The 14213-nt window shown below is 40.7% G+C and overlaps 2 protein-coding genes across 3 annotated transcripts in view; one reads left to right on the top strand and one right to left on the bottom strand.

Annotated features, from left to right (window-relative positions):
* LOC118533304 (uncharacterized) overlaps positions 1-14213 on the top strand; it is a 187285-nt gene that overhangs the window by 167654 nt on the left and 5418 nt on the right. The window lies entirely within an intron of this gene.
* Positions 1-14213, bottom strand: part of ANTXR1 (ANTXR cell adhesion molecule 1) — a 223709-nt gene that overhangs the window by 123021 nt on the left and 86475 nt on the right. For both annotated transcript variants that reach the window (XM_078056455.1, XM_078056456.1), the window contains exon 10: positions 9413-9511. In XM_078056455.1, coding sequence (XP_077912581.1) covers positions 9413-9511 — 99 coding nt within the window. The remainder of the gene's footprint in view (positions 1-9412; positions 9512-14213) is intronic.

Raw genomic sequence — 14213 nt, forward strand, 5'->3', positions numbered from 1 at the left:
TCAGAGTAAGTGGTGCACTCAAGACAGCTGTAATCTACTAAGAATAAATATATTTTTTAAACCTTTGTTTTTACTTGGTTGAAGACAATTGCAGATTCATGCACAAGCTATGTGTCTCCTGACACACAAACTCTTGCAGCTGTGCGCAATTAGGTTTGGGAGGGTTTTACCTTTGGAATTGGGATGGAGGGGCAAGCCTACCAAAATGGCTAGAGCCTTCCATACAATCAGGATGATCAATACTGACTGCTTTTAAAGAACACAGACCTCTACAGAGACTCAGAGAAGAGGTGGGATGGAGACCCCAGGCACACACTTGAATAACAGTGGATGCTATGGAACTGCTGCAGTATGCATGCTGGGGGCCAGAGCTGAATTGCACGGAGAAGAGATGCACAGATGGCATTCTTTTTCTTCCTTTCCCTCAGCAGCATCCAACTTTTCCTCGAAACGGGTGTTGAGAAAATATTTAAAGAATGTCAGTTTGAAGGGGAGGCATAGATTGTTAGCCTGCCTGGGGTTCTCACAAGTCTGGCCCAGCTCTGTGATTGCCCCCTTCTCCTCCACCATCCCATTGAAGTGACAAAGGAGGAGTGTTATGTGAGGACAGGCAGAGTTCATGGATGTGCAGCCATTGGGTGCAGAAGTAGAGGGGTCCAACTTTCCCCATCAGGACAGGCAGGGCGAGGGCAATGACAGTCTCAGGAAGTTCACAAGCAAGGCTCTCCTCCAACCACGCCTCAAAGAAGCACAGTGCATGCTAAGTTCATATGTCGCTTAGAATTTTCGCTTGGAGGCAACTGCATGCACGGTAGAGCAGGGACAAGGTCAAGGGTGAGTCCATCAGGCACTGCCGTAGCTAACTTTGGGCTGTGTCAACTCACCCCTGCAAGAAGGTCTTTTGCCCCAGAATGAAAATCTTTACCACCTAGTTACTGTGGGGTGGCAACTCCCCATTTATTTCCATCCTATCCCAGATCACTGGGGCTTTTGTCTGACCAAGCAACACTCCAGTAAATTTCCACTTAACGATATTTTTGTCTGGGCCTTGATGATGGGAACACGCACTAACACAGTCTTGGCAGGAACCACCTCAGAAATGACTGGCAAAATCGAGCTCTTTCTGAAAGCAGGGGCAAAGGGGAACACTGCCAGATAACGTGAAACTCCTGAAGTTCAAGGAAAAGGGGCCAGTCAGGGAATCACAAGGGGTGCTTTAACTGTGAACATAGAGTCAACAACATACACTGACACACTAAAGCCTGGGCTCTTTCTTCCCTGGTCCAGGGCTTTTTTTCTTGAACTTGAGTTCAAGTCTTAACTCCCTACTACTGTGCTCTGTGACCTTGGGCAAGTAGCAAACCTCTCTGAGCTGAGGTTTCTAGTCTACAAAATGCAGGGCAGTCATGGGAATCAACACCTCCTAATGAGGTCTATATCAGAGTTATGTGGGCATTTGGGAATCAGGGGACCCAAGGATCTGTGGGGATCTTTGTTTTGGAAGTAGTCAAAAGCCTCTGGATCACCCAAGGTCCAAAGCGCTTCTACCTCCAGCCATCTAGGTGACCTTGGGCACTTCTGAGTTTTAGTTTCCTACTTAGCAAAAAAGGATACAAATAACTTGCCCCTCACTGGGGTGCTGTGAGGATGGAATGAGATAGTACAGAGAGGGCCCAGGGTAGGTGCTCAGCAATCAGTAGCTGCTATTATTTCTTAGATGAAGCTCTCTGGAGAGTCTGATGTCATTTATGCACCACAAGAGGAGATGCTCCTTTATGTCTCTTCATTCCGAGTTGCCCTAAGTGACCTTCCACCATCTTCTTATGACATCAACCCCTCAGGGATGCATCCAAATTACACCAAGTACTTTTGACCAAAAGATGCAATACTCTAATCAGTGAGAAAGGAAACAATAGGCTTTTGTTTGGGAAGTTTGTCTTCTTCCCTCCCCATCTGCCATCATAGGTGCATTTCCATGATCTCCTTAGGGTGCCCACAGCAGCCCCAGGGCCCACATGTTTTCTAAGATGAAGTATAGTTTCTGGATAATTGGACAGATTTTTAAAAACAAACACACTCGAACTTCTGCATTCGAGTGAGTGTTGTCTCTCATCCCCTCGGGAAGCTGAGCCCCTCTTTGGGACTCTTAGAACTGCCTTCATGACTAAAGTTCATTTTGAAAAAGAATCTTCAAAGGGGCAAAGTTTTATCCTTTGAGAGTGAACAAAAAGTAAACCAGAGCCATGCCTAGTGAATAGGATTGGAGATCAAGCTGGGAAATAACATTTTGTAGCAAAAAATAAGTGTGCCTATAAAACCAGGAAACTGATTTCTCACATGGCCTATAAATTGAATTTTAGTGAGTTTGTTAAAAATCGGTTTCTTTGTTTATCGTCATACCTCCTACCTTGCCACGCAGCCCCAGGATAGTCTAGCATGTTTTTTATTATTGCATTGATAAAAAGCCCATTTTTAATTTACTGTTCATTAAGATGGATCATTTCTCAGCTTATACCCCAGTGTCTCCTTTTCAGCATTCTAATCTCTCTGCAAATGGATTTCCAATTGAAAGTGGATCTTTTCTTGGCACAATATGTTGAATACTGGAGTAGGAAAAAGTGCAGCCAGAATAAATAAAGTTTGTGTGAGGATTTCCAAGATATCTTCTTGGCCAGGAGTGGGTTCAGCCTGGTGACTGGAGAACTAACCAAATGCTAAACTGAAGATGTGTGCTAGGAGTACATAATTAACAAGGATTTTAAAATCAAATTTTAAACAACTGTTGTGGATTTTTTTCTTGTTACATACGAGACATATGATTGTAGAAAACTTAGAAGAAAAAATTAATAGTGGTCTCATTCAGAGGTAACTACTGTTAACATTTTGATGTGTTTTCAAGTCTCTCTCTGCATAAAAGTAGGTGTATAAAACAGAAATAGCATGGAGGTATTGTTTTGTAACTTTTGTAACTATATTATTAACATTTTCCCACATCAGCAATTGTTCTTCTTTCCCTTCTTCACAACATTAATTACATAGGGGTAAAGTATCATTTATATAACAGATTTTCTATTGTTCAACATTTATATTGTTTCCATTTAGATATTTTGGTTTCCTTCCTTCCTTCCTTCCTTCCTTCCTTCCTTCCTTCCTCTCCTCCTCCCCCTCTCTCCCTCTTTCTCTTCCTTTTTCCTTTTGCTATCATAAGCAATATCAGGATGAACATTCTTGTAGCCAAGTCCTTGTAAATATTCCCAATCATTTCCTTTTGAGGAAGTCGAAATGGAAATTCTGGGTCAAAAATATATAAAAGCAGTTGCTTCATTTTAAGAATTGCCTTTTAAAAGATTTAATGGTGTCCCAATGATGAATGAAAACACCTGTTCCCCTGTATTTTTTGCCAATACCGGGCATTGTATTGTTAATCTTTGCCAGGTTGATAGATTATTCAATTTGCATGTCTTTGGTTACAGTTAGCATTTTCCATATGTTTGCTGACCACTATTGTTCTTGTAAATTTCCTTTTCATAGCCTTCATCCACTGATGTGCTCACTTTTTTTTTCTTTTACGGATTTTAAGAGCAGTCTGTATGTTAAGGTTATTGACTCTTTTTTATATGTCTTTTAAATAATTTTGCTAGTTTTCTGTTCCCTTTAGATTTTGAGGGGACGGTAACAGAAAAATAAAAAATATGCACCCAAACTATTAAATTTTCCCTTTATTCTTTCTCGCTCCAGTGTTATGCTTAAAAAGCCTCTCCCTACTAGACAATGACATAAATATTTATTTTTGTTTCCTTCTAGAACTTTTATAGTTTCATGTTCACATTTACATTTTTCATCTGGAATTTGTTTCGATGTAAGGTGTGAGATAGAAATCTCACTGAATTGTCTTTCCAAGTGGTTAGCCAGTTGTCTCAACACCATTTTGGGGGAATAATCCATTCTTTTCCTGTTGAATAGAAGGTCACTTTATTTTATAGCAAATTCCCATAAGTGTTTGGCTCTGTTTATGGCCTTTGTTTTTCCTGTTCCAAAGCTCAGTGTGCCTTTTGCAGCACCGGTTATACATCGTTTCAGTTACCAATTACCGCAGCTCTTTTATACATCTTAAAAATCAGCTACGGCAAGTTTCCACATTTTTCTTGGCCATTCTTGAATGTTTATTCTTCCTTATAAAGTTTAGAATTATTTTGTTAACTTAAAAAGTCCCATTGGAATTTTCATTGGGATTGTTCTAAAAGTAAATATTAATTTGAAGACAACTGATGTCTTTACAATACTCAGTTGCCACTCTATTTAATAATGGTGAGAGTCGTAATTATTAATTAATACCAATAGCCAACAGCGATTGACTGCTTACTGTGTGCCAGGTCCTGTTCTAAGCCCCACTCCCCACATTTAAGCCTCGAAGCAATTCATGAGAGAGGAGCTGTTATTGCTATCCTCATTTTACAGAGAGGGAAACTGAGGCATGAAGCTGTTAAGTAACTTGCCATGGTCACATAGGCTTAGGCCAGGATTCTTTTCCTGGGTGGTTTGGTTCCACTGCCTGTGCATGAATCTACACTGTTTATTCTCCGTTTATTTATACTTTCATATCCCTCACCAAGTTTTGTTGTATTAGTTCTTACTAGATTTCTTGTGTCATTGCTCTATTTCTCCTGGGATGCATTCTAATTGATCATTACTGAACTCTGACAAAACTATTGATTATTATAAGGTAGATATTTATTTCAAAATCATCCAGTTTAATAACCTTCTTATTAGTCTAGTAGTTTATTGATTCTCTTTAGTTTTCCAGAAGGATACAATCAACATTTTAAAGTAATGATGTTTGACCCCCTTTCCTGTACTTAGATCTCTCATTAGTTTTCTTGTGTTATTGTGATACCTATGGCCTTGACCAGTACAGTAGTCACAGTGGCTGTTGACATTTAAGTTAAGTTTAAATTTCGTTTACGTGAAATGAAATTAAAAATTCAGTTCCTCAATTGCACTGGCCACATTTCAAGTCCCCAGTAGCCACCTGTGGCTTGCGACTACCATTAGCTACCATTTTAGAACATTTCCATCATCACAGAAAGTTCTACTGGATGGCTGCTAGAACTTTCAGATCAATATTAAATAATAATCATAAAACAGGTTGTCCTGTTTTTTTTCCCCCTAACTATAAAGTGAATACCTCTACGTAGTGATTTACTATTCAATGATGTCAAGTTTTGAATTCACATATCTAGGTATGTTTTTTATTGTGCTGAAAAAGTTTTATCCTATTCCTTAAGTTTTCTAAAACTACGTATTTTAAAATTTGGAATGGATAATGAATTTTGATACCTTCTTGGCATAAAATGTTTTGCTATATAAGAGACAAATTCCCACTCATTCTTCAAAATTGTCTTACTTATGCTGGTTCTTTTTAGATACATTGCTGGATTTTGTTTGACAGCATTTTATTAGATGTCTTCAATGAGCTTGATCTCAAATATTCTCTACTTCTAGTGTCTTTGTCTAGTTTTTTTAAAAAATGAAGATTATGTAATTATAAAATGAATTAAGATGTTTTTTTCTCTATTTGCTTTGTATGTTTCAGATACGGATCATCTGTCCTTTAAAGTCTTACAAAACTTGGGTGAAAATAATCTGGCTCTGGTGCTTTGGCTGGATTTTCTTGTCTTTCTTTTCTAGTTAATGCATGTCATCTTCCCCTCTGTCTAATCACACTGCTAAAACCATCCATTAAATTGCAATTCAGTGAATAAACTTTTTCAACTCTAGAATTTACACTAGATTCTTTTGCAGATCTGCTTTTGTTGAATGGTCTTCCCCTTGGTCTTATTGATCTCTCTACACACTTTAAATGTGTTTATTTACATGATCTTTCAAATTGTTCTCCAGTCCCTTTTTCTTGCTTGTTCTCTTTCTTTCATCCCTCTTCATCTGATTGGGCATGTGGTGCTGTGAGCTCTTCTTCAGTGGGGGCTGTTGGCCGCAGGAGTGCTGTATGTTGGCTTAGATGTGCACTGCCGGGGCCAAGGGATCAGAATGGTCGTGGACACATTCTGGGGTTTGTTTCCTGACTTGGTGCTTCTGTATCATCTGGGTGGTATAACATCTTATCTTTACTCGCTTGCTTATTTGAATCACTGAGCAGCTTTTCCAATCCCAGTTAATGTGTGGTATAGCCCTTTGGAGCTGAATTTCTGCAGGGGGCTCTGTTCTTGCCTGCTGCCTCGCACAGGCTGATGTCCTATGTCTGCATCAGTTTTGGGATCTCGGCTGGCAGACCCCCAGGACTAGAGCCTCCTCAGCTTTGCTTCCTGCTTAGATTTTGCATTCCCTTTTTTATTTTCTATACCTGAGGGTTTCCTTCTTTTGAGCAGGGTCACACATTACATTTTTTTAAGGTTTTATTTATTTATTTATTTATTTAGAGTGGGAATGGGGTGGGGGTGGAGGGAGAGGGAGAGAGAGAGAGAGAGAGAGAGAGAGACTCTTAAGCTGACTCTGTGCTGAGCATGGAGCCTGATGTGGGGCTTGATCCCATGACCCTGAGATCACGACCTGAACTGAAATCAAGAGTCAGACGCCCAACTGACTGAGCCCCCCGGGCACCCCTGGAAATTTTAAAATCATATTTCACCCAGAATTTTTGGATCTAATATATTGAATGCAAGTCCAGAAATTGTTTTAGATTTCTAAATGGTTGATTCATTGATTTTATTTTTAAGCAAAGGAACGTGGGAGAGAAGTAGGTGTTATATTTAAATATTGGCATTTTGTTTGTGTCAGTACAATAAATGTTTAGGGCTGTTCATAGCCATTTAAAAACATATCTATATACCTGCTCTATATCTTTAATTTTTTTATTATTCATTCGAAGACTTAGAAAATCATGTTAGCATCTTCCACTATAAATCTAATTCTTCAATTTGTTTTTTTATGTGTAGTTTTGGCTTTATAGAATCTCCTATTGTATTATTTGTCAAAGACTATGGGGCCTGCACCATGTTTGAACTGGCTGGAGCCACAACAGTCCTAGCTTCATCACTGGGCCATCGATTAATCTTTTTCCGATTGATAATAGCATTATATTCTCTTCCTGTTATAAAATCTAATGCAGCATTTAGGAAAAAATCTTGAAAGAGGAAATACATACTATAAAAATGAAAATAGATAATGTTTTAAAACTTGGGATCTAGAGATAGGAAAGGAGATTAGGAAAAGTAAAGGAATCTAAATTTATTTTATTTCACAGAGGTGACTCAGTAGAGACTGTTACATCCATAAGGTTGAGAGAAAAGTGTAGATTCGACTATGTTGTATTTTAAAATTTATTCATCTCTTCTGTCCTCATCGTTTCTTGTTCATATCATTTACTGAATGGAAATGAGCAGGTGAATTAATGAACAAAGGACAAGTGTTTTTTTTTCCAATTACAATATTTCCCCCTTGGGATTTTATTTATTTATTTATTTATTTATTTATTTATTTATTTATGATTTTATTTATTTATTTGACAGAGAGACACAACAAGAGAGGGAACACAAGCAGGGGGAGTGGGAGAGGGAGAAGCAGGCTCCCTGCTGAGCGGGGAGCATGATGTGGGGCTTGATCCCTGGACCCTGGGATCATGACGTGAGCAGAAGGCAGACGCTTAATGACTGAGCCACAAAAGCGTCCCCCCCCCACTTGGGATATTTTTAATAACCGTATGTTTGCGTGTAGGAGAATTGCTTGCAGGATGCCTGAGTCACTGCCTTCCTCTGCCCCAAACTGTCAGCGCTGTGCAGCAAGCACAATGAGGCTTGTGGCTTCAGCCAGATCCCTACCCCTATGACCTTTGTTTGTTTTTGAATATGAATGAAGTGGAGAGCCTGTGCAGGTGTTTGCAAGTATATATTAGGAAAGGAAGAGAATAGGAAGAAAGAGGATGAGCTGGGTTTCCCAAGAAAGAAAATTTCATAGAGAAGCTGGAATATAGGCCTTCAGAATGTCACTCTACAAATCCAGAGCACATCCGCAGTTCATGTTATACTAACACAGCATCTCTGTGTAACCTTTCAGGCAATGGCCACGCGGCACCCCATTTCCATTCATCTTTAGAGACGGGTTGGGTCCGAAGGCTCGCTTGTCTAGGAAGCCTACGTGGGAAGGCTTGACATCTTTGAGGTTAACCCTCAGGACTTTCTGATCTTAGATTTGAGATTTTGGCTAAGAAGAGAGGGCAGGTGTATTTGAGCGATATCACAATCAAAGGGAAGAGAACGGAGGAACTCGGAAGAGTGCACAAGTCCAACCTTCACACTATGACTAGTCGGGGATTTTTCAAAATGATTTCAAATTGCATGTACTTTTTGGATACGTGAGAGCATTTCCAAGTATCAAGAAAATGAACTGAATGTTTCAAATGTTTGAAAATATTCCAAGGCCCGGAATTCCAGATGTTTGTAAGGAAGCCAGTACCTATCTCGGTTTAAATATTCAAGGGGGTTTTAAGAGGTTAAGGAGGAAAAAAGCCATGCCCCTCAATTCTTCCTTTTTAAAAGCAAGACAGCACCCATGCCATAAGGCTATGAGGAGGCCGACCCTAGAGTCACAGCCGAGTCAATACACGTGCGTCTCCCCGGGCTCCTTGATCCTCCTCCCTCCCACAGCTACCGTGGCACAGAGATGTGAAACATTTAGAAGGACACAGCATTACACAAAATGTAGTGTATTCTTGCCATTTGTCACTGCAGATAGTGAATAATAACCAGGGCTCCTGGCCATCTGTCCTCCCCATAACCAGACTTCCCCACCTCTCCTGGACAGCTGCACGAATCACACATGTCTTTAAATTAAGAACTTGCCTGCTACAAATGTCTTTTAAAAGTGCCAGTGCCATGAGAATTCATTTTTTGCATGAAGCGCACTTTGTTTTCCTTCCATATTGCTGTATTTCATGTCAGGTATTCACTGTGATGAGAATTTCTTGGCCACTCGAGGCAAGAATCATCCAGATTAGAAAAACTTCCAGAATCTACACATGCAAGCCTAACAGTGTGCCTTCTGGTTTATTCAGAATTCATAAATTTAGACCATCTATTTTTCACTCTTATGCTTGCCAGTACCTAGTCCTTTGTTAAGGAACCCCCAGCTTCCCGAGCTCTAAGCACCCAGCGCCAGCACTGCCACCAGAGAGAGTGACTTAGCGTGGACATCGGCGGACTGAGACTCAGGTGCCCTCCTGCCTTCCCTGACAGGAACAAGGACAGCTTTGGGGCGAGATAGGGCCCCTCGGGAGGCCCGTCCACCAAGGAAGGCCCTTCTCCGTGAGGTCCCCTGTGGGGGACCAGGCATATGGCAGGTGGAGCTGGGGCCCCCCTCCCCAAAGCAGGCTGAGCAGACCCACAACTCTGCAAGAACTTACTGAGGGTGACTGACTCGTTGATCTTGAAGCTGCAGAGGACCCTGTCCACGTTTCGGGCGTGTCGGAAGCCGTTTCCTCTTACAACTACTTGAAATGATTCTGAAAGGAATAAGGACAAGTCACGTCATCTGACTGCAGTCCGTTAACCTTACGTTTTCCATCTGCCCTGATGTAGGGCATTTGTTAACTGTTTCACCAGGCTTAAAATAGTTGGACGCTGGCTCAAGTTGGAACCCAAAACCACGTGGGTGCCTTTTACCACTTACTTACCACCTCCTTATCACTAGGTGTCCACGAGGAAGGCGTACGATGTCTTACTTTGAATTCCTACCTTCTTGCCTCTTTGCCCTTGTTGTTCCTCCTACCTGGAATGCCCTGCTCCCCGCTTCTCTGTCCATTCAAATCTCACCCGTCTCTCAAGTCCTGGCAGTTTTAAAAGCTGTGATCCCTGCAGCCAGGGGGCCACGGAGGAGGGGGCTCGCCACCTCTCCTCCAATCAACTCAGCATCTCTTGTGTTCAGATTCCCCTGAAAGGATTTCTGTAGAGCCTGAGGGGCCTAAAAAAAATTTTTTTTTTGAAAATCACAGTCTTATGGCATCCACAGTCTGTCCTGAATGGTGTGGTAAGGGATTTTGCACTGTCTGGTGGTGGTGTCTTTTCTTCCACCACTAGAGAAACGTTGCATTAGGTCAGGAATTATTTGACACTGCTTCAGGTCCTCCTGTCTCTGGTGGGCATACAGCAGTAGGACCTAGGATTATGTGGGAATGGTTGTACTTAGCAACAAATCAAAATCTTGTTTATCCAGTGGCCACTGTCTGGCATTATTTGCTTGAACGGACGATGGCCCCTCGGTGTAGCACTGGCTTCTCTCTAAACAGAAGAGAGAAGATCACTTGCAGGTCTCTGGCCCTGCATGTTAATTTCACATTACCATAATGCATGGTGAACTCGTACAGGTTAAGAAAATCCCTGTGGAATAAAAATAGTGATCCTTTACAATAGTCTTACAAAAAGAAAAAAACCCAGTGAAATTATTAGCTGAATGTTTAGAAATACTTGCTTAAGTTTGATAGTAACTAATAGTCCATGCTCTATTTTCTTTCTTTCTTTTTTTTTTTTTTTGGTCATTCTTTTGTGTATAAAAATTGGGGCTTTGGATAATGCTGGGTGGCATCTAAAAAAGAAATAGACTAAAAGTCAGAGGGAAAAGGCAATATTTGTGAAAGTGGATCCTGAACTGTAAATTGCTATACAAATGGACATTTTTGTTGGAGGAAGAATGGAATTAGAGAACTAGACTCCTCCAAAGTTTAATAAATGTCATGAGTGCAAGTCACCTTCACTCCCAGGAAACTAATTTAAAGATTTTTTTTAATTTATTTGAGACAGAGAGAATGAGAGAGAGAGAGCACACGAAAGGGGGGAGGGTCAGAGGGAGAAGCAGGCTCCCCGCCGAGCAGGGAGCCCGATGCGGGACTCGATCCAGGGACTCCAGGATCATGACCTGAGCCGAAGGCAGTCGCTTAACCAACTGAGCCACCCAGGCGCCCCCAAGGAAACTAATTTAGAGATCATGTATGCCGAGATAATATTACCGGTTACTAACGGCTGCCTCATTGGGTGCCAAGTCCTGTGCTAAGCCTTGTCTATGTCCAACATCATTTCAGCCTCACCACAGCCCAGGGAGGTGCAAATGAGAAAACTGAGCCGAGTGAGGTTCGGTCATTTGTCCCAGATCTCACGGCTTGTAGCTGTCAGAGGAGAGCGGGGAATCCAGGTGTGTCGGGCATCAAATGCCATGCCCTTAGGACGCGGCCATTATGGTGAAATGGATCCTCATCGTCTTTGACATGTGACCAATTTAGAGACTGAGGCTGTGATTTTTAAAAGGTTTATTTTATTTTAGTTTTAGACAAGTTTGCAGAAAAGTGGGGCTGGCCCGGATGGGGAAGCAAGAAGCAAGAAATTGAAACCCAAGCAAGAGAACCTGGAGGTACCGTATGTGCTACAAAGAATACAAGTTAGAACAGAATGCTTTTTGGAAGCATAAAGGACTTTAACAATAAGGAAATTGAGATTTTGACATTTTAAATGACTTGCCCAAGGTCATGTAATTTGTAAGCAAAACAGGGAGTATCCAAGTGTTCACTGCCTTAGTTTTGAACTATGGTAGTTAAGGTCGTGGGCAAATGGTTTTTCAGGATCACAAGTCCTATGAATATTAAGGATTAACATATGCATGTTGATGCATATGCACGATTGCTAAGTTTAGAAGGATGGACTTAATAATTTTCTTTAGAAGTCTGCCAGGCATGTGGCTGATGACGCAGTTGCTTCAACAAGCATTCTATTAAGTGTCAAGCATAGTGGAAGAATCTCATTGTATCTTATTTACTCATTTAAGCCTATAGAAAGTTATGTCTGCTTTTTATTTTGAATGCCAGACATCCAGCAATCTGCCGTTGGACACTTTTGCTGATGCAACATGTTTTCGGCCTCACTGCTGTGCTCCTTCTCTTGTTTCCTCCAACATTAGCGGAAGGAGACAAGACTCTGGAAATGGCAGGCCCCGTGCCAAGCTCTCTTCTCTAACACCACGTTCTAGCATTACCAGTTCAGCTGCTGAAGCCTCTGTAAAAAAAAAAAAAAACAAAAAAAAAAAGGCTGCCCACATGTCTGCTTGGCCTGACCTCAGGGTGTTTAGAGAGAAAGACAGCCGGAATCCATGACGTGGCCGCGGCGGAAAGGGAACAATTTAACCCCCTGGGCCTGGGGAGAAGATGGGGGCAACGATGCTCGTGGAAGCACAGCAGAGCAGAGGCGCGCTCCCACCCTGCTTGGTACGGTTTTGTGCTCCTGTGCACATTTGGGTTCCAGAAGAGTCCAAACGTCTGATCCTGCGGCCCGACTGGAATGTCAGGTCGTCACACATACAAGTTATGTAACAAAACTGTGTCTCCTGAATCTGCCAGCAAGTGAGAACCAGGACACACCAGAACCAGGACAGATGATTTAAGTTCATGCATCCGGAAAGCCCTAAACCCACTTTTCACAATATGTAAAGCTAAGTGTTTTTAGGCAATTTGCCTGTTGGGTGACTGCTCCTACAAGAAGTGCCAAGGGATTGTAGGGCTTTAGGGAGGAATTTCTACTTGAAAATGATCTTTGATCCAATGTTTTAAGATATATATTCTTTGAGGTATATGTTTATTATGATTCTTTCATCACTTTATTCTCAATTATAATTTAAACTTCCTGATGGTAGAGGCCATCATTTCTGTTTCTTTAAAATTTTTGACTCTGCCTAACCCAGGGCTGAGTCAGCCTCAGTATTGACTGAATAAATTAATGACATATCTTGGTATAGAAACGGAATAAAGAAGAAGGAGAAGGTGGTCCTTTATTCATGTATGGTCAGGTCTAATCCTGCTTATTTTTTGAGGTTTCATAAAGTCAATGAATGGAAAGATGCTCAACAGCATTAATCATTAGGGAAATGTAGATCAAAACCACAACGAGATATCACTCCATTCTCACTCGAATGGCTGTAATAAGAGGAATGGACAAAAACAAGTGTTGGTGAATAAATTAGAGCCCTCATAGCTTGCTGTTGGAAATGTAAAATGGTGCAGCTGCTTGGTAAAACAGTTTGGCAGCTCCTCAAGAAAGTAAATATACAGTAACCTTATGACCTACAAATTTCACTCCTTCATATATATTCAAGAGAATTGAAAATGTATTTCTACACGAAAACTTGTAGTGTATGTTCATGATAGCATTATTCATAACGGCAAAAAAGTAGAAACAACCCAAATGTCCATCAACTGATGAAGATGGTATTCACCAATGGAATATTATTCACCCGTGAAAGGAATCAAGTTCTGACACATGCTATCACATGGATGAATCTTGAAAACATTATTCCAAATGAGAGAAGCCAGACACGAAAGGCCACATAATGTACGATTCCATTCCATTTCATTTCCATATGAAAAGTTTAGCAAATCAATAGAGAGAGAAAATCAACTGGCAGATGCCAGGGCTGGAGGAAAGGGGAAAAGGGGAGTGACTGCTTAATGGGAATAAGGTTTCTTTTTGGGGTGATGAAAATATTCTGGAATTAGATAGTGGTTATGGTTGTACAACTTTGTGCATATAATAAAAACCACTGAACTGCACTTTTTGAGAGGGTGAATTTTATGGTATATGAGTTATAGCTCAATTAAAAAAAAGAAAAAATAATAAAGTCTGTGAATAGTTGGATAAACTTAATCTATTCTGTTCCCTCCTTTTGTTTTTCTTTTTGTTTTCCTTTTTTTTTTTTGAGATGTGGAAAACATAGTTTTGAGATGACCTCAATAAAGATCACCTATTATTCACTGTATCTGACAATGAATCATCTGTATATTCTCCATTTGCTCTAGTCACCTTAGACTTTTGTGCAAAATTATTGCTACTAATGTTTCACCTTGTGAGTTAGTTCAAATTTGCTTTCCTATTAGATGCTTAATGTGACATGAAACATATAAATATAATAGAGACTGATGTGTGTTAAGTGTCTTCTGATACTTAAAGTATTCTAGAACTTTTTAATTTTAGAGCTGTTTAGTTATAACAGCATCAGTGAGGTAAGCTACAGCTGACTTATAATAACTTGCATATAAAGTATATAATCTGACAAGTTTTGACATATGTATGCAGTCATGGGACAATACCACAATCAAGATAGTGAACACATCCGTCACTCTCAAAAGTTTCCAAGTGCCCCTTAGTAATCTCTCACTCCTGCTCCTCCCC

Source organism: Halichoerus grypus, chromosome 10 (genome assembly GCF_964656455.1).
Source record: "Halichoerus grypus chromosome 10, mHalGry1.hap1.1, whole genome shotgun sequence".
Taxonomy (NCBI): domain Eukaryota; kingdom Metazoa; phylum Chordata; class Mammalia; order Carnivora; family Phocidae; genus Halichoerus; species Halichoerus grypus.